General features: G+C 37.3%; 1 protein-coding gene across 3 annotated transcripts in view; it reads left to right on the top strand.

Moving 5' to 3' along the window:
* Positions 1 to 21,732, top strand: part of grik2 (glutamate receptor, ionotropic, kainate 2) — a 231,945-nt gene extending 210,213 nt beyond the window's left edge. The window contains exons 15-16 of one of the 3 annotated variants that reach the window (XM_073871825.1): positions 7,208 to 7,458; positions 19,425 to 21,732. In XM_073871825.1, coding sequence (XP_073727926.1) covers positions 7,208 to 7,458; positions 19,425 to 19,589 — 416 coding nt within the window. In that variant the 3' untranslated portion in view covers positions 19,590 to 21,732. Of the gene's footprint in view, positions 1 to 7,207; positions 7,459 to 7,789; positions 8,026 to 19,424 lie in introns of those variants that run through there. The other 2 variants (XM_055209417.2, XM_055209418.2) reach the window with 2 other exon arrangements.
* The last annotated feature ends 371 nt before the right edge of the window (positions 21,733 to 22,103 follow it).

Genomic DNA, 22,103 nt, shown 5'->3' with positions numbered 1-22,103 from the left:
TTATTTATCATTCAGAAATTTCTGATTCAGCCGATATCTGGCATTTTTGACAATTGACATGTATGGATTTGCCCCTTTAGCATATATTTAATAACACTATAAAAATAGTGAGCCAATTACAATTACAAACAATCATGTTTACATTTAATAGCGCTAATGTACGTCATGTGAAGAATTTGCAGTATGATCAAGTTTTTCTGTTTACCATAACTTTCCTGTCTTGTATGATTTAGTTTTTTCTTATCTCTACAGTATACTGTTTATTTTGTATGTGTCTATTGTTCTAAAATGTATTTTCTGTAAAGCTGCTTTGCAGCAATACAAAAAGGTGAATGTTAATAGTAGCATAGTAAAAAAGGTCATACAGTATTGTTTGCTTGTTAAAAGGAGATATCTCGTCAATCAAGAAAAAATGCTTCCCTGCCAATGACGAGTATTTCTGGCTTTCCGCAACACCGCTATTATCCACCAGGTGGGGCCCTTCCGCAACTTTTTAAACCCGGATGTATTGCCCTATGGCAAGCGGCTGCATGTCCGTGTCTGTTTTAAAGATCGCTCTGAATGGGATCTCTATGAAAAGTCCATCACAAAAATGGACCTATCTCTGCTTTTTGCCTTAAAGTGTGGTGTTTTTGCAGAAACCTACCCATATTCAAAAGCTAATTACTAAAGAACTACTGAAGGTAGGATGAAACTTTTTTTGTTTGAAAGCTGATGTTGTCTTCTTTCTTTTTATATATTTGATGTTTATATATTTAAAGAAGAACATTTTCTGGAAGGCATTAAACTTTTGTGAAAATCATGAAAAACGCTGGCGCTGGCTGGCAACTTTTTAAAAAAACGCTGGCGGCGAAAGAGTTAAGTGCTTTTATATTTAAAAGAAACCCGCAAAGTAATAGGAAATGAACCAATTTACATGTATATTTACAGCTGGTCTATTCGCAGTGGATTCGTTTTACCTGAGGTAATTTCTCCGGACCTTTTTACAGAAGGTAAAAGTCGCCTTTACTGACATTGTCCGTAATGATTACTGACATGGAGCATTCGGACTGGACTAAAATCACTGAGAAGCTCTGATAAAAATGCTTTACCCCACATCCCTATGTAAAACAAATACCGTCCGAATAGTACTTAACACAGTATACAGAGCCAAGGGTAAGTCTTTACCAATGATATTACCAATGTAAAGATATTAACAAGTGAGTTGTTGGCGGGTTTTTAGACAATTCTTAAAGACTGGTACAGAGTCAGCAGATCTTGTTGCAACCGGCAGATCATTTCACAGATGAGGAACAGATCCAGAGAAGATACATGATACTGATTTTTCCCCTTTTTGGGATGGCACCACAAGCTGTCGCTCAGTGGCAGTGCTCGGCGATCTAGAGGGTACATAAGTCTGTATAAGCGTTTCAAGTAAGGTGGTGCTGACCCAGTGGTGGTTTTAAAGGCCAACAGAAGAGCTTTGAATTTATGTATTAATGTAAAGCTGCTTTGAAACAATTAACAATTGTGAAAAGTGCTATATAAATAAAATTGAATTCAATTGAATTTGATGCCAGCTGCTATAGGAAGCCAGTGTAACCTGACAAAGAGAGGGGTGATGTGCACCCTCTTTTGCTCATTAAAGACCACTCTTGCTGCAGCATTCTGGATTATCTGTAGGGGTTTGGTTGTGCAGGCTGGGAGTCCAGTAACCCATTGCAATAGTCCAGTCTGGACAGGACAAGTGCCTGGACTTGTGTAGCATGCTTAGACCGGAAAGGTCTTATTTTCCTCAATGTTGGTTGAGGATGAATCTACAAGAGCGGGCGATGCTTGCAACATGCTCCGTGAAACTAAGCTGATCATAAATTACCACTCCCAGGTTTCTGGTTGTCCTGGTAGATAGAAGAGATTGTTATAAATCTAAGGATCAGATTGAAAATGTCTACATAAAAAGCTTTATTTTTCAAACTTTATTTCATTACATGCTTATGTTATGAAGTGTGACCTAGTCTATTGACATGCAATGCATACAGAATGCCATATGATGTTATACAAAACAAAATATGTAACCAAAACTATACAACAAATAAACGGGGGGAACTACATTACTGTTTAACAGATATCTACTGTAAGTGTCAACCATGAGCGGAGTGTGAGAAATTAAGTTTTATTTTACTTTTATTACACTTAAATAAAGTGCATTTTGTGTGTCATATACTTGTGTGGTGTATTTGAAAAAAGATGATCTCAGTTTCTCAAATACTCACACAATATATCCGTCCTTATTGTTGCGAGTTAACCATAGTAAGACCACTACAATTACAACATGAAAGGATTTTGGAGTGCCCTTCTCTCTCATTTTCGAAATGAGAACACGCCTCTCCGTTTGTTTTTGAGTTTTGAACTGAACTCGACCTGTTTACCTCTTTTTGTGGAGTAGGTGAGATGGCTAATAGGAATCGAGGCCTGCGAGGAGGCCCTGCAGGACACATTACCTCAAATGAAGAATGGCAACTAGTTTTAATTAGACAGAAAATAAAAAGATAAAAGTGGGAAATGCCAGGCTCTTTGAATGTAATTGGGTTTTATTATTGTGTTATCAATGGCATCCTGGGAGCTATGTTTCAGCAAACAGAATTAAGGTTTTATGGCTCGTGCTACATTCGTTTCTGTATTTCTCATCTCCACACTGCTTATAGTCTCACACTGCTGAAGAAACAAACTTCTTTGTCAGGCTGTCAGCTTTTTTCTGTAAAAACAAAATATATTTTTGTAAGTGTTAATAGAGTTATTTGTAATCCTTATAAGATTCATGTTATGCTAATAGTCTTTTTATTGTACTACATACAAAGTAAAGTAAAAATGTATTTAATTTAATCAAAAAAGTTACAGATTGCAGATGTAACGTGTTAGAGGAAGAATTGGCCACCAGGCCAAGCTTTTCGCACAAGATTTTTTTGTCCATTAATACGTCAGTGGAGTTTTAGTTTCTTGCCGCTGTTAGTTTGTTTAGTAGGAGAATGCTGACATTAACTAAGAACAAGGTTTTGTAAGTTTTGTTAATATTTGTTTTATTGTAATGATCCAACTATCCCCTTTTTAATGCACATTTTATTGGTTGTAATGCTTAGGTTATTTGCATAATATGTTTATACGTAATTCTCTCTTTTTTAAGGGCCATTTCCATGTAAACTGGAAAGGCTTGTGATTAATCACACATTTTTATCTGTTCTATATTTACCTTTATTTAAAGTCGCCATGAAACGGAAGTAGCGATTGCCTTATTTTCCCCGTGGTGACGTATATCCGAATGAAACGGCTTTTGAGATAAAATAAGGCAGGGCTGGATTTGAATTTGTCCATCGAGATCTGATTGGATCTTTTGAAGTTGGGTCGTGTTGCTAATTGCTAATCGCTGCGATCTTCTCCCGGACCCTGCCCACCTGCCATACTTATGACCAGAAGTGAAGAGAGATCGTTTTGAGGAGGGGAGGAGATTTGCATTTTTTATTAAATATTATGAGCACACACAAATTTTTTAAAAATAATGAACCTCACAGATAAGTCATTTGTTAATAATACCACAAAATTAAACAATATATATATAGTTTTTCATTTCAATTTCATTGCGACTTTAACAATTTTCAAGTTTTTAATACTCTAATCAACATGGGCATAGACAAATATGTGTTACTGCTTACATCATCTGATCCGGCAGCAAGTACATTCTTGGTTTTAAGCCAAGACAAGCTGGATGAGGGTGTGAAGATCCAAGATGAGACTGCCTGCCCAATGACAAGTTGTTGGCGGTTATGTCACAAGCCACCAAAAGATTAGATCTGCATTGAAAATGAGGAAAGCGAGAAATTAATTGTGGGTGTCTAGATAAGCATTTTTTGACCACACATAACCCTGCAGCTTGTACCAGCTTCCAATTTCTCCCAGATCTTCAGGCTAATCTGAAGAAAGCCTGGAAAAAGCCATATTCTATCTGGATTCATTAATTTCAACATGCAAATTGCTGATGTTCTTGATGCACCAGTTTCGCCTTCTGAGCATTTTCCTGCTCATCTGTTGAGCCAGTGGCTGAGGATCTGAGGATCCGAGATGGAACCAGAAGTCGAGCACTGCCTCTCCTGCTCCACCTCCTGCAAGGACTATAGCACAGAGAAAGCTTGATGCTAGGAAGAAGAGATCCAGAATAAATGTGCTCTGCGTTCTCCAGTCCCAAATGTGAAATAACATCTGTCCCCTGCCTCTAACCACCTGACACCCCCCTCCCCTTTGGGGGTTAAAGCCAAGACATGTATTTGCATCAGGCCCTAAAGCTGGACCTATAGGGGCAATTTCCCGGACAAGGATTAGACTAGTCCTAGATTAAAATAAATGTAAGAGCTGTCCATACTGAAAACAATGACATATCTTAAAATACATCAGTGCACTTTGTTTTGCCTCAAAAAATTTTTAGTAAGGCATGTTTGTTAAAGAGGCCATGTCACAAGACTTTTTTAAGATGTAAAATCTTTGGTGTCCCCAGAGCACATATGTGAAGTTTTAGGTGTGTGCAAAAATGTGCCGTTTTGGGTGTGTCCTTTTAAATGCAAATGAGCTGATGAAATTCAAACACTGATCACAATGATGGTGGTTTGTTGCAATTAAAACTCAATTGTGCTTTTCTCTGCACTAAATGGCAGTGCTGTGGTTGGATAGTGCAGATTAAGGGGCAGTATTATTATAATAAGAGCTCCTTATGACATCATAAGGAGAGCCAAATTTCAACGACCTTTCAATGACCTTCATGTGCTAGTAGAGAATGGTTTACCAAAACTAAGTAACTGGGTTGATCTTTTTCACATTTTCTAGGTTGATAGAAGCACTGGGGTCTCAATCATAGCACTTAAACATGGAAAAAGTCAGATTTTCATGCCATGGCCCCTTTAAAACTAGTTTTATTTCCAAATCAAACTAAGGCCTAGTCCTGGTTTAGACTAATCCCTGTCCAGGAAACTGCTGTATGTTTTAAAAGCTGTATGTTTTTGACATTAGCCTCTGTACCTCAACTGGTAGAGCATTGCTTTGGCAGCACAAAATGTCATACGTTTGAGCCCCATCAGGGAACACACAGTGCATTCAAGCTACACAATTATCAGTAAGTTGTTTTGGATAAAAGTGTCAAATTTATATATGTAATTGTAATGTAGATGGTTCTGCACAGCAGACTGCTTGCATCACAGTATCCTGTGTTGTTTGGTGTTTTGTGAGCCTCCCTAGCTCCCAATATCCCTTTTAGGCACTGTTTAGTTTGATGTTTTGTGACATACTCTTGGGGCTGAGAGTCATCATGTTCAGGCCTTGGTCCTCAGAGCTTAATCAGAAGCATGGCCTGAGGTGTTAGGCTCCATTGAGACTTTTTAACCACTGTCCTCTAATAGTAAATGCTGGTAGGCTTCTATTTGTTATTATTTTGAAGCATCCACCCTTAGAAGCTCTATTTCTATGGTTGGTTGAGTTGCAGACTTGTTAAGTCTCTTTGGTCAGCAATTCAGAACATAGGATGTAGGATACCTCCTCTTCTTTTTCAGAGTAATTGTTCTTTGGCCGCTGTCCTTATAATTTGGCCAGGTGGTAGCCTTTATTATGTAGATAATTGTTAGGTCTCCTCTCTTTAGAGAGTCATCCTACTGAGGCCTCTGCCTTCCGTAGCTTTGCTGCAATACCAATTCAGAGTTGGGCTGATTTTGAGCCTTCTTGGCAGTTGTACTAAGTTTAGGATGTAGTTAGGCCTCTTGCTTAACAGAATCATCCTGCTGAGGCCTACACTCCCCAGAGCTTTGCATAGTAGCAGTGGTGTCAAGTTGTAGTCTTTTGGTGAGCCTTCTTGGTAACTTTCCTTGGCAAAAGAATTTAGTTAGGTCTGCTGTTGCTTGGAGAGTAGCTTTTTTAGGAGGCCTCCATCCTTTAGTCTAATCAGGTGTTAGCGTCAAGACTGTGTGATTTCTGACATCTTATAAGATCATGATAGATCATAACAGGGATCCAATAAACATAGGTAGACATGTATGTTCACTGTATGATGATGACTCTTACCTTGAACTGTAAGAAGGACTGAGAAACACCCATAGGATGAACTTCCTACTTGATCTTTGCCCCTTTAAATAGGTGCATTTATATATCTCTCCCTCTAATGACCAGTAGAGTAATGGCAAAGCTTAAAAAGAGGCTTCTGGTATTGTTAAAACAGTAACAAGAAGTTCATGTGCAGATCTCCTTCAGACATGAAGTGGATGACGTATTTTACAGATGCTCTTTTATACTTTCAGTTGCACCTGTAGTTGTACCTCATAGGCTGTTGCTGGCCATTGTCAAGATCATAACCATGATTAGACGTGTGCTTTAGACACATGTGCAAATTCCCATAGTGTCCCCTAGGGAATGGATTTTGTTGTTCTCCTTTTAAGGCAACTACATTGCAATGCATGCAGTAAGGACAGTACATAGAATTTTAAACATACCAAGGGTTGTATGCGTAGGTTGCTCAATACCTGAAAAGATTTGGATCATCAGGCAAAGGCCAAAGAATCAAATAGCTATACATTTAAAACCATGTCAGTATGCAGTAAATTGAGACTAAGAAAATATATAGCCTATGTGTGTGTGAATACATTGTAATAATGATCTCCCCATCCTGGGCACAGTGGACTGTAAAAATATGGTTAAAGTAAAAATATGATTATATTGTAATTTGGGTTAATCTGGGTTATCAACTTTCTCTCTCAACTCATAAGGTGGATCCGTGGTACCCAGCCTTTTCCCATTTGATTCAATCACAAATATTTAATGAAGAAGAGTATAAGATCAAATTAAAAACTATTATAACTATTATAATCTTATAAACTGTATTTTTTAATAATACTGGAATCATGCAACTTGAAACAAAAGATCTTGGCAGGCAGATAAAAATGAAAAGGTCTGTGCAGCCACCACAAGAAGGCAAACAAGCGATAAGCGCTGAGACAAATGCAACGAGCACAAATAAGATGATCGTCAAAAAACCTCAGTGGTGGGTACGGCCATAGGAGACATTCTTTATTTATTTTATTTAGAAACACTATAAAAAAGCATTGGTTGGTTCTCCTAGCATGGGTTCTCCTACACAAGGAATTCTTAAACAAAAATGTCAGCACTTGTTTAATCACTATTACTATTTTTTTTGACCCACCAGGCTCTCCGTACCGAGATAAGATCACCATTGCCATCCTACAGTTACAAGAAGAAGGAAAGCTTCACATGATGAAGGAGAAGTGGTGGAGAGGTAACGGCTGTCCAGAGGAGGAGAATAAAGAGGCCAGCGCACTGGGTGTCCAGAACATTGGTGGCATCTTCATCGTGCTGGCCGCTGGACTCGTCCTCTCTGTTTTTGTGGCAGTTGGAGAATTTCTCTACAAGTCCAAACAAAACGCACAGCTAGAAAAGGTAAAGCAATATTTTCACGTTGCTGGACTTCACTGATAATCTGTAATTACTGTTGTGTAATTATAATAGTAATGATACTAAGCATGTGGTTTTGGAGAAGGCAAATCACAGATCGCAAGAAACGGTTTGTTGTTTTATGCGTTTCACCAACAGGGCATTGTGGGTAATATTAGCCAGCCAATCAAATGATGAGCTTATGATCACTTATGTCTATAAATGATTCTGACACAAATCAATACAAACAATATTACTTCTGTATGAAATTGGCTGCAAAGTTGTGCCATGAAAATCAAAGTATGAGGTTTATTTCACCGCCGGTAATATTTTGCAGACAGTGCCGTCTGGAGAGCAAACAGTTCTTCTTGATGTAAGTCTCTGAAGACTAAAGGGCTCAAACGGCCACCATTGTCTCATCTCACTTCAACAGATGTACTTCAACCATATACTGTAATTGTTCTACTGAAGCAGTGTATGCTGGAAGTGATGGCAGTAAAACAACAAATGTGTCATAGATAGTAAAAACATTCGTTTCAATCTCTCTCTCTCTCTCTCTCTCTCTCTCTCTCTCTCTCTCTCTCTCTCTCTCTCTCTCTCTCTCTTTCTCTCTCTCTCTCTCACACACACACACACAAATATGATTTTTAAACACTTAAAGAATTTGTTTAGAGCTGTGATTTTACTCACTAAAAAGATGCTATGCATGTTAACTTGCTATTTTGTTTTACTAATGCTTTTTGTATCAATTCAAACTTCTGATATTATAAACTTCTGAGAAAAAACAACAATATGTGACAGTACTGTTCTGATGAAGTGAAAGAGCCTAACAAACCATTCCATCTAGACTAAGTTACCCAATACCCTGTCTTGTTTTAGGACAACTTTTTGATCCACTTCAAATGTTTACTAGTATAAATTACACTTGTGAAAATCTTTTTTTATGATGCATTAATAAATACGTCTTCTGAATATGATACCTTTGTCTGAGGATAGATATATAAAGCAGGTCAAATTTCACTGGAAAATCCAACTTAGATTTTATTAGCGCATTCAGTATTGATATCTGATCACTGAATTAATCAAATCTGATCTTATTAATGAGTTGATTTATTCAGTTCACAGAACAGACTGATACAATCAACCCAATAACTCAATGATCCACTCGCAGCAGTTAACAGCTCACAGCAGGGGAAGATTAGCAGTAAATAAGAATGCATGAATTTCAGGGTGTGTTTTTATTTCTCTGTTTCATGTGAGTTTGGGATGACACAATGTTTCCTTTAGGTAAAGATTATTACATGGTAGTGATAAATGTTAAAATCTAATCTCACCCTCTATTGCATAAAATGAGTGGTAAATATGATTTAATTTCCTGTATAAACTGGGCCATGTTGTCTTAAACACATCTGTGACCCTTGCCTGTGACAATTAACCTAAAGTAAATAATTTTTTGTAATTTACTGTTATCTTCATAAAATAATCCTTCATAATGTAAAGAACATTCTGTGAAAATATTAACTTGATATCTTAAATATTGACAGAATAAGATCATGTCAAATATTGATATCAAACTTTGAATTACACAGACTGAATTACACAGACAGGATCACCATTGGAGAATATATCATGAAAATCTGACCTTTTCCATGTTTAAGTGGTATAATTGGGTCCCTAGCAGGGGTGGAACGTTTCATGTATTCGTTTCAAACCGAATCAGTACGAGGGTCACGGTTCGGTTCACGAATTTAAACGGAGAATAAACGTTATGAAAAAAAAACTTGCGTGCAAAATAATTAATTTAATGCGGAACTACTGTTAGATATGCGGGTCCTATGTATGCACTCTATCAGAGCCCGTCTACATTCTCTAGCACTCTGCAGTTTTTGTCAGGTTGACGGTCGAGTGAGTGAGTGATTGAGTCAGATAGCAGCGACAGATCGCAAGTTTGGGAAAACTTTCGTTTTCCAGTCAGTTACAGTAGTACAGGCGAGAGAGTGGTGGAAAAGATGGGGACTGTGTGTTGGCGTTTTCAGCAGTTGTTGGGTATGTGAGTGGAAATACATCTAATCAGGGCTCTCAAGTCTCACGCATTCACCATGAGACACACGCATTTCAGTCAATTCACATGCCACACCGTCTATTTCTCACGCTGAGAAGTAGGAGATCAATTGTCCTGCTATATACAATTAATGGACGAAGCGCAGGCATACGCAGGGGAGTTCTGTCAAGTTCAGCTGCTTTCAGTTTTTTAAGTGTGCTCAACTTTACGCAGCGCTATCAGCGTCAGAGTACCGCAAGAAATCTTGCGGAGGAGGCTGATTTTACTCTGACGTCATCCACTTGTCATTTCTTGCAGCGCCTCATGAAGTCATACACACCTATTAATGCATCCTACAAACCTACATTTTTTTGTTCTTTAGTACATTAATATGAAATAAATGTGCAAAAACGTAATTTAAAAATGTATTTAGGTAACTTGTAATACATTTGAAACCCATCTTTGTATGAAAGATGAGTACAAGTTTATACATTTTTGTTATACGAGATATTATGTTAAATGCATTTCAGTTCATATTCATGACATCTCACAATAACACAGATTATTGTTTTTAAGATTATTTTAAGTACAAAAAAATTGCCTTCTGCATTTTTGTTTTGCTTTTCCCTCCATTGTACCGAAATTGAACCGAACAGTGACATCTGAACCGAGGTAAGAACCGAACCGTGACTTCTGTGTACTGTTCCATCTCTAGTGCTTCTATCAACCAAGAAAATGTAAAAAAAGAACTAACCAGTACCTAACTTAATTTTGGTAAACCGTTCCCTGCAAGCATGTGAAAAATAGGTCATTGAAATTTGACTCCCCTTGTGATGTCAGAAGGGGATAATACCACCCCTTAATCTCCACTATTCAACCACAGCCATTTAGTGCATAGATCAGCTCATTTGCATTTTAAAGGACACACCTAAATGACACATTTTTGCTCACACCTACAAAGTAGTAATTTAAACCTGCTTGAATAAATTATCTGTGGGGTATTTTGAGCTAAAACTTCACATACGCACTCAAGGGACACAAAGTTTTATGAAATGTCCCAGATACTTGTGCAATTAAGTATCTCAGGATAACTAAAGTTTATTCCCTAACAAATGAACATATTTTTGTAAGGGTAAACTTTTTGTGCACTCTCCATGTGGTGAAAAATGTAAAAGACATCATGTGCTTGCATAATATATTTATTTTAACCCAGAGGCAACATTGTGCAATAGAGGGTTACTTTATTGAAGCAGAACAGCTGATCACTGAATACAGAGTATTTTATTTGTTAGTCCCATCTTTATAGTCCTCTCTGGTTCATCCTGTCAACCATTCAAATCATTTTGCTTTGCATACCATACGCTTCCTTATTGACATTCGAGAATATTGTTCAGTAATAAATACACTGAAATTCGACAGGTGGATGATGCTGTGTATCGCTGTGCAGTGCAATGGGGCTAAAGATTCTTGTTGCATTCTTGAGCATTGAGCACTAACAGAAGAGAAGCTAAAGGATGTGACAGACATATTAACGTTGCTATTATAGTTTTCTTATTTATTACTATATGTCTTTGGCATAAAACAGAAAACATTTGCCACCACACATTCACCTGAGAGCGTTAACGTCACATTTCTTCTACATGAAAATGATGAAGAGGCTATTCAAGTATTATGGTTTGACATTGGCTGCTTGTTTTTCTTCAGTTTCATTTACATTAGCTGCAGAAAAGAAAAAAAACTCTGGTAATAGCTCTTGCTTTTTGTGTAGGATGTGATCAGTAGCATACAGCCTCAGATTCCCTCACAAATTTGCATTTTATAATTGCTTCTATTTTGTAAGATTAGAAGAGGCAACCGTTTGACCAACAATCTTGCTGCTTCAGATTAAAATGCATAAATGATTTTAAAATGGTGTGCTAATAGTTTCCTGCAGTATTCAAGCCCACACCACCACAACCAGATTCAGTGGTGTTTAAGTGAATCACATTAAAAGTGAAGATTACCACACTGAGGTCTCAATCATCATAGCATTATTATTAAAGGTGCCGGTTTTTCCTGTGTTTTCGAAGCGTGCAGTATAACGTGTTCATGTTTCCTGTGTGAAAAAGTATTTTTCCCATAATTTATCTATCTATATACCGTTGTTTTCACTGTCCTAAAAACGGGCTGTTGTCTTCCTTGTTCTATGAACTCACTCCTTCAAAAATAAGTAACAAGTTCTGATTGTGTAGCTGGTCCAGTGTTTTGTGATTTGACAGCAGTTTAGCGCACATTATCCATAAAGGTCACGCCAGATTGAGGAAGCGGTCATCAGCAAAGCCAAAACAATGACTCCGGGATGAAAATAACACTACTAACGCAACTCTTCCTCTTTTCCGTGGAAGCTCAACAAGGTCATGCCCTTTTTTGGCATATTCCTATGGGCGGAGGTTAGTCAAAAACTCAAATATTGTTGTTACATATTCAGAAAGTAGAGGGCAGTAGTCCAAACTAGCCGTGACAAAATTCAACAAAATAAATTCTGTTAAAGAAAATATTACACTTGGCATTGAACTTTGAGCTTTATAATTTTGCAGGCATTATTTATGCTTTAACAGCAACATTACACACCAGCTAAAGTTTGAAAAATGGGATCAAGAAAAATGGCACCTTTTAAGCTATATTTACAAGGGATGCACAATATTACAGGCACATCAATATTATCAACACACCAATATTATCGGCCGATAATGGCTTATAAATTTATTATCGACATTTGTAAATATTTGACTATAAACCGATTTATCAATAATTTTACATTTATTTTGACCAGTGGATGTCAACAAACCTGATAGGATCCAACACAATCTAATGGCAGTAGATACTAAAGGTATTCTCGGGTCCAAAGAAATGTACCTGACCCAAAATGACCCGAATCATTCTAAACCCGAACCCGATGTGCATTGGTTGGCAGGTCTGGCTCAACGAAAATTAACCTACTGCCAGCCATACGATGTCGCAAGCACTCTTGGCAAACATAAGAGGGGTTGGAAAGGACTTGTGAGATGAACACATGCAAGATAGTTTGTTTTCGTAGGTCTGTTTGGCAAAACCACATTCATTTTAAATTAGCCAAGGCCGCTAATAGTATGCCCGACCCTGTCCAAGGCACACATGAAACTTTTAGACCCAAACCTGCTCAGGTCTCGGGTTGGACCTCAGGTTTTCTGATCTAAGTGGACCTGTGAAGACCTCTAGTACATACCCATTTTACAAGGTGGCTAATTCGTATTAATTGTATCTAATTTGTAGCCTGACTACGTCAGACTTTGTACTTCTGCTAAATTTCATTACGCTTCTGTACTAAATTTGAGATATCTCCCATTCTAACCGTTTTCCTCCGGCTTCAAGACCGACGGCCCAATCAACAAAGAGAGGGCGGGCTGAGAGCCGTGACGTAGACGCTAAGTGCCGAATGTAAGATTGTAGTTTACAGCGGACATGGAGGCACAGAAAGCTATTCGCTCTGTTGTGGAGAACCGGCACTTGCCAACTTAAGCCCGAACAAGAAGAGTGTTTGTTAAACATTTTGAATGGAGATGATGTTGTTGCCCTACTCCTGACAGGTTTTGGAAAAAGTATAATTTATCAACTATTACCGATTGTCAGCGAGAAACTGTGTGCAGCACAGTTTGGCGTGCAAAATAATCGAGAAATCATGGAGGGGAATTTCATTTTTCACAGTTAATGGTGGAGAACGCATGGTTAAACATTCTTTGGTGATGTTCCTGATTAACCAGAAAATAAGGTAGGAAGATTTCATTTACATTATGGTTACGGCTGTCTGGTGGAAGAGTTTGAGAGGAGAGAGGGGCGTTCCTCCACTTAGACGTGAGAGGAAAGACACCATTAGGATAGTGTTAAACTAGCTCTGGCCCGATTTACTTTACATAATCTGCAAAAGTCTTTAACATCCATGTTAACTCTGGTATTTCGCTCAATGGTTTTGTTTTCACATCATACGTATGTTTTACAGCAGAAATTCAATGCGGCTGAGCCGGCGCACAACGCGCGTCATAACCAAACGTTATGTATTTGGCTTACGTTTACTCCAATGATTTTAAACTTCAGACAAGCCCCTCCCAAGAGAAGGAAAACGATTGTCAATTATGCCCAGCCAGACTCTGTCTATGAACCGTAGTGAATTAGCAGAGGATGGGTATTACCAGGCTATCTAATTTGTGCATTTCAGGATAATCTGCTTTTGCCCCTTTGCAGTTGGAGTTAGTGGCAGGGTTTCATCCATGCTCTTTCAGAGAAGCCTGTGTTTCTGTATAATTTATTTTGTATGAAATCACCACTTCCCTTACGAAAAATTAACCATGTTTTTTGTGGTAAAAGTGTAGTAACCATGTTTTTGGTGTATTGATTTCTATTAGCAAAACCATGGTTTTACTACAGGTTACATATTTTGACTACAGTAACCATTAGATTTAACTATGGTTTGTGAAAACCACGGTTGTCAAAACCATGGTTATTTTGTGTTTACCATGGTGTAACTTTAGTAAAATCATGGTTAATTTTCGTTAGAGCTCATTGAGTAGGTAAAGTTTCTTTGTGAAATTAACATGTACGTTTCAGTAGTAAAGACAGAGTATTGTCCATACTGCAAGTCAAGAGTGACAGTTGTGTTTGTAATAAGCCATTTGCTAATGCTCCATTGTTGTGAAGGATGCTGGTATGATGAATGGTGGGTAAGAATCATTGCATCACATCTTCACAAATGTCTCTATTAAAAATGCTATAACAGTGGATTCACACTTGTAGAAATAATAACACAAACTGGGTAGCCATTTAAAAGCATGAAAAGCATTCTTAAACCACACACTACGTCAATCACGATGTAATTTACATAGACTGTCAAAAATGTAAAATAATGTAAGCTTTTTTCAAAGTTCACTTTAAAGGGGCCATGGCACAAGACTTTTTTAAGATGTCAAATAAATTTTGGGGTCCCCAGAGCACGTATGTGAAGTTTTAGCTCAAAATACCATATAAATAATTTATCATAGCATGTTAAAATTGCCACTATGTAGTTGTGTGCAAATATGTGCCGTTTTTGGTGTGTCCTTTAAAATGAAAATGAGCTGATGAAATTCAAACACTGGTCACATTTGGTTTGATGGAATTTTAAACTCAATTGTGCTTTTCTCTGCACTAAATGGCAGTGCTGTGGTTGGATAGTGCAGATTAAGGGGTGGTATTATTATAATAAGAGCTCCTTATGACATCATAAGAAGAGCCAAATTTCAACGACCTATGTTTTCATGTGCTTGTAGAGAATGGTTTACCAAAACTAAGTTACTCGGTTGATCTTTTTCACATTTTCTAGGTTGATAGAAGCACTGGGGACTAGGGCTGCACGATAAATCGCATGTGTTTGTCACGCACATCTCGTCAGTAATGCCGGTTCCTTGATTAGTATTAAATCGCCATCAGCTGTTTTCAGATGGAGCAGCTTTAACTGCACAGAGCCGTATTTCCCTGACAATCAGGGCAATTTCGCATTAATTATCGCGGACGTATCGCCTGCGATATGTATGCGATATGGCCCAAATTGTCAGGGAACTACGGCTCTGTGCAGTTAATGTCGCGCCATCTGAAAACAGCTGATGGCGATTTAATACTAATCAAGGAACCGGCATTACTGACGTGATGCGCGTGGTATCGCATGCGATTTATCGTGCAGCCCTACTGGGGACCCAATCATAGCACTTAAACATGGAAAAAGTCAGATTTTCATGCCATGGCCCCTTTAAACTTTTATTTTTGCACTGGCCATTTAAATTTGCTTGGAAAAAAGATTGAATAATGTGTGTTAAATGTTTACTGAAAGAAAACGCAAAGGTGACAATCACGTACTTGCTTACCTCACTGTCATACAGTTGAAAATATCACCATTTGTTTCTTGTTTGGAAAGTAGTGGTGTGTTTAATTGGCCACGCAGCTATATGGGATTTGAATCTGAAGAAAAATAATATCCATTAATAAATCATGCAGCATCCTGGCAGGAGAAGACGGTGAAATCGGCTGTGGAGAAATTGCTTTAGTTATGATGCCCATGTTGTGCATCCAGATGGACAGCAGCATACTCATTACTTTCCTTCTTCACTATTGCTTTTTTACTTCCTTACAACCCATCACCCCAGCACCTACAGCCCCCACTGACCCTCCGTCCTCCATCTGTACAGAGACTGCAGTATGTCTATTTAATATACGGGGCTTCTCAACCTTTACAAAGTCCAAAATCCTTGCCCATGTACCTCCTAACAACAACACATTTTATTACTGTATATATGAATTGGCATTGGAAACGTAAGTCACTTTAAGGGTGTTTTCAAACCTTTAGATTGTTTGCTTTAATTCGAAACAGGGATTAAAATTGTTACAATGTTGCATTTTCTTCTTGGTTCGGTTCACTTTCACGTGACAAAGTTTTAAAATGGAACTCATGTGAGATTAAAGCATCCTCTCATTGGTTAGAATGCACTCGTGTTTGTTTCACGATTCTGCTCATAGTTGTCATCTGTAAGACAACAGCTGTGGGTTTATTGTAGCTCTCCTTATATTATTTAATCATTTGTTCCACTGAGCAATTAAAGCTCATCTCTTTGAGACACTCGCTAAACACCTTGTAAATGTTTATATTTTTATTGTTTATTGTTTTGGACAGTTGGTCTCAAGTATGTGCCAGAAGCCGAATACCTTATTCAGAAAGACACGGATACTTCCAAATATAAGAAAAAATACTCGGCATACAGTCAAGCAGGAGCCTAGAACCTCACACTTTTCCGAATGATTTTGATATTTAAAAGGTCTCTTAACAGGTCACAAATACAGACATGGTTTTATTTTTTAGTAATCCTTACCTTACCAACTGATTAGCTTGGTCATCTGCATTTTCTGGATCAGATTTGGGGTCGTATCGATAAGGTAGTAAAGATGATATTAACTCCCGTGGGGAGTTGATCTTCCAAATGATGGTAAGGAGCGTCACATTTCCGGAACACGCAATTACAAGGCACTGTGTATAACTGGCCAATCGAAGCACACATCGCTTTCACAGAACATTTAGCTTTCCAGAATTTCATGAATTTCAGAAAGGAGAGGAATAGATGAGTCACAAAAATGTACGGTATGTGGAAAATAATGTGTTTTTTAACCATAAAACATGTAAACACATTGCATTACATCAAATACACAAAATAGCATTCTTTTTAGCAATGTCACAAGGGCTCTTGAAGACCTTTAAATCCTGCTTTAAGTCCTTATGGTTGTGATTCATTACACACAATAGCTATGTTTCCATCCACCAATTTTAAAACGCTGGATGGAAACACGTAATATGCCCAAAAAAATGCACATACACTTTTTATCCAGTAAGAAGAATGTGCACGAACTAAAGCGGAAAACACATCTATCAAATAAAATCTGAAAAGCACTTCAAAAATAGTCTAGGGGCGATGTAACAGCATAACGGGACTAACCAGGAGATCGATCTAAATGCACAGCATCTGAAAGTTGTTTTCGTCATAAAGTCTATTGTCAACATGGTTAGGTATATTAGGCTTGTAAGACAGATGCTTCTGGAAGATCGTGTTCCCATAGAGCAGCCTCTGAAAGCAGGATGACAGGACCACGTTCACTGAGTTTTGTGTGCATGCTCTCATTTTATTATACACTAAAATTCCCGTCGCAGGAAATTAAGCTGTGTTCTCTTTGACTTACTGAATCCACACAGGGCTTTATTCGCAAATGTTTTTATTTAATTACTTACCCAGACGTTTAACCTTAAAAGTCGAAACATTTTCCAAAAATGTATTTTCACATACTGTACAAATGAGCATAACTGCTTCAAAAATGACAGAAAATCATCAAGCGACAATAAAACTAGTCAAGTCATCTCTCGTGTTATATATTCATGCTTTCTGAAGCCTTGCATCAGACTTTCTGTGTGAAACAGATCAAAATTTACACCGTAATCATCCAGGTTGAATGCAAGTTCGTGAAAGAAACTTTGAGTTGATTTATTTCAGTGAATTGGAGAATCCCGTTGATAATCAGTGATGATTCATTCACTTTCAGAGTTCAGCTGATTCAATGATCCTGTCTCTGTTTTTAGTTAATTTTTACATTTAATAACAATAATCAATTATAATGCATGATTTATATTAGTTGAATAAGCTGTTTAAATTAGTTCTATATTGTATCTTACTGAACATGCATAGTTTTATGTGCTTATTACTTAACAGCATTTCTTTTAACCACCACAATTTAAAACAGGCTTTCATCAAATTTTTATTTGATTTTATCCGAATACAGATACAATTCATTTTGAGATTGTAACAGATATTGTCTTCGCTGCACATTTCTAGTTTGAAATATGTCCTGCTGCTTGTATGCCACTACCCATCATATTTGGTCGGATTTGCTGATCCGTTGGTTCAGATTGCTTTCTCAACCAGAGGTGTAAAGAGTAATAAAATATTGTACTCGAGTAAAGTTACTTTAATAATATTTTACTTAAGTAAAAGTAAAGTTACTGGTCTAAAGATCTACTCAAATAAAAGTAAAAAGTCATTTTAACTTTACTCAGAGTAAAAGTTACTTTTTTTACAGCGGGAGAGGTGGAGGATTCTAGTACAAAAACGACAAGGGAATATAAATCTCAAACTAGTTATTTTTAATTGTAGGAACATCTTTACAATTAAAGTGCAAAAACAAAAAGTTCATAAAATAAAAAGCTTTTTTAAACTAAGAAACATTTATGGAAATGTTTATTGATTTTTACATGTGAGTTATGCACTTATTTTTATATTGGTCAGCAGCTAGTAAATACAATCACTAGGTTGTAATTGATGTATTGCTGGTAACACATTATTTTATAATTTAAACTATATATAGTTTAAATGAGCATATAATGAGATGTGTGCCATGGCTATATACTTTTGACACGTTTATTGTCTTCTAGCTTCCCTGACCTGGGTACCTGATGTCAGACCTTTATTCTTCTTTCACTCCCTCTCTCTCTCTCTCTCTCTCTTTCTCATGACCTGCGCATTCTCGAGGACGTTCTTAAGTTGTGTTTGACTTGACACGAAGCTGCTAGACCTCGGAAGATAATGCGCATGGTGTTAAAAACGCGCCGTGCAAATGAGCGGTAAAAACCCGGTCGGCAATTTCGTACTTAAGAGCATGAATCCTACCTTTCATAGGAATGAAACACTCGCTTCACGTCAGTGGAAAGTGGACACTTAAATATGACCAGGGGTTTCTTTCATAAGATTTGAACTGAGGCGGGTCTGCATTAGCGCGCGCCTGTCTCTTCCGTCTCCATGGTTCTTTTTGCGCGTTCCCCCGCCCATCAATCATCTGTTGCGTGTCTTTATCACCTTGCTTTTTTAAAATATTTTTTTACTCAGTAACTGATATGATTTAAAATGTAGCGAAGTACAATACTTTAAACAAAACATACTTAAGTAAAAGTAAAAATTTTAAAAACTACTCAAAAAAGTAAAAGTACACAAAAAAAAACTACTCAATTACAGTAACGTGAGTAAATGTAATTCGTTACTTTCCACCCTCACCACAAGGGAACCTCTCACTACATTCAAGCCATCTCAGCTTGATTGTTTTGGTGTGGATCCAAGCGTGATTGTTGTGTTCACATGTGCTTAAATGAACTGAACCAAGGGAGAAAACGCACCAGGTTCCAAAACAAAATATTTCACTACATATTTTTAGTGCATACAGTACGTAAATCTAACCTGTGGGTGTAAAAGTTTTGCAAAACTTTAGAATTGAAATAAAAAAATCTGTGCGGACTCCAAGGTTAAGAACCTCTGTTGTAGAGAAGGGACGTCCACTTAGCTGTTTGTTTCTGTTTGTACAGAGGTCCTTCTGCAGTGCCATGGTGGATGAGCTTCGGGTGTCCCTCAAGTGCCAGCGGCGGCTCAAACACAAGCCGCAACCTCCCGTCATGGTCAAAACAGACGAAGTAATCAACATGCATACCTTCAATGACCGAAGATTACCGGGCAAAGAGACCATGGCCTGAAACAGACACCAGCTTGCTCTTCTCAAGCCTGGAGGAGAAAAAAATCATGGGGAAGAAATTTGGGCAGGGATGAAGTCAGGTTTCTATACGGGAAGGAAAGCTTGTCATTTCAAACAATTAGTTACTGGAAAAAACAAACAGCAGAACTGAAACATATTTCCTGTGGAAATAAATGGGCAAAATTTTAGTTACCTCATTGCCCCAGATCATCACCCGAGCAAAGACGGATGGTAACAGGAAATACACGCGGCTAGAGCAGTGGGATTCAAAACTATGTGCTGCAGGCAGGGTGGTTTCTCTGCTTATTATGTTTCTATTTAGTTTGATAAAAATCGCTGGGCTGCGGTCTGTCCGCAGAGCAGCCGTGTGCTTTAGAAAGAGCACAGACACTTGCAGGGGCAAAAGACAGACTGGTTTTTAATACACACAGTACTTGTGCTTCTTTTAAATTACAGCGACGGTGCAGAACTACTCTGATACAATCAGTCTGCAACAGTATTTATTGAGGCGATACAGCAATATCACCGAAACCATTAACCGTGTTTCTTACCCACACTCACAAGCTATGGAACCGAATAGGACAACAGGCAATATATGACTTTCATTTGCTTGCATTTTAAAGTATTAACACCATCAGTGTGTAAGACCAGAGTGTTATTTTCAAGTAAAACATAGTCCATGTAGTAAAGTGAGTGTATGTGTCCAGTGCACAAGGACATGTCAGGGTCACATTTAACCCCCACATTTTGATACTATAACACGCTTTATGCTTAACTCATGCTTAAAATGTCTTCTCTCAGATTCCTAATGCTATAGTATTTGTATTACAATTAATACAATGATTTCTTTATTTAAAATCAGAATGCATTCGCAACAAACATTGACATTGTTTATAAATACTTCACAGTTTAAATATTTATATTTATTCACATTACTGTAACACAAAAATATATTTCTTTCCATTACACTAATAAAAATTTGTGTGTGGGGGGGGTTAATATTTTATTTTAATGAAAATAATGTTAAAATCTAAATAATATTTATATTTAGCAACATATAATTGATTGTGTAGTTTTTATTTTTATTTTGGGGAAACATGGCCCTTACATGTTCTTGATAGATTTTCTAAGACTCACCTGATAGCTCTCCAAAAAACGAGATAAATGAACATAGTCCAAGAAACACAAATGTATTTATTTCAGCGTTTATCTTTTTTCTGTGATGCTCACAGCAACTACAAATACACCTAGCTGTCCATTAATATTTTACGTCTGTATTCATATTGTTTCGATATGAAATAGTTTCATTTGAATGTCACGTTACAGGTTTGTACTTTTGTGAATTTGATTTCAGAAACAGAATCCTCATATAAACTTGTGCAGATGTAGGATTTATATAAAAATAAGGCGTTTTGTACAATGTCAACATTTTGTAATAATTTTTATCAACACAAATCAATCATTGACATCTCTCTCTCTCGATACGGGGAGAGGGGGTGGTCATGCTGTGAAATCTCCCCTGGGACCGATGCATTTCGACGCGCCACATGTGACAAAAGACAGCCAGGATCACATCACCTGGCCTCTGTGAACAAGATTCTGTGCCAGGATTAATGATCGACGACCGATGTGGATAGAGCACACTGATGTCCGTATGAGACGGGCAAGTGCTGAACATGCCTGGTAATGTTGATTTGACACATTTTGGACAGATCCTATTTTTATCATGTAAAGGAATCATATTTAAAGAAAGATATTTTTACTTGAGATAAATAGAAATAAATAAACCTGATCCGGACTTGTGATATATACATAATATATACGAATATAAAAATGTGGACTGCTAATGTTACTTCTTATTCGATGCCCCAGTTTCTAATAGACTGCTAGTACTCGGTACCGAGACGTTGTGTGTAAATGGTTTAAAATGGATAAGATGTATTTAAAGATTTTTTCAAATACAAAGCTAATTTTGACCATATTGTGAAAACAAACTCAAGTGCACACAGTTTACTGTCTTAAAATGATGCACAAGTTTAAAGGAAGTCATTAAAAAAAAGTTCAGCACACTTCTGGTCATGTTTCTCCTTCACTCCTACACAGCAGAAATGTCTTGATTTATTTTTGCATTTTGGCAAACACTTTAAAACCAAGCAACTTACAGCGCATTTGTTTATAAGAATGTTTATTTTACTAGGAATTAAACCCGTCACCTTGAGTTGTTGTTAGTGTTGGGCTTTGTTAGTGAAGCTCCAGAAACTACAATCAATACCAAACATCAAGCAGATCAATATCACACAGTCCCGAATGATAGGGTCAAGGATGATTCAGGTGTACTTACCTTTTTGCTATTAATCTTTTTTTAGCATATTCATTTTAGTGACCACAAAACACTGAAATATTTACCACATAATTGAAATTGACAGTTTCTGAAGCTCTGTTAAAATATTTGGTGAAATTATTTTAAGCAAAAATTTTTGGAAAGAAACATTTTAATTTAATATCTTTAAAAAAA

Source organism: Misgurnus anguillicaudatus, chromosome 10, assembly GCF_027580225.2.
Source record: "Misgurnus anguillicaudatus chromosome 10, ASM2758022v2, whole genome shotgun sequence".
NCBI lineage: Eukaryota > Metazoa > Chordata > Actinopteri > Cypriniformes > Cobitidae > Misgurnus > Misgurnus anguillicaudatus.
Note: the sequence above shows the minus strand (reverse complement) of the source record. Positions and strands in the feature narration are given on the sequence as shown.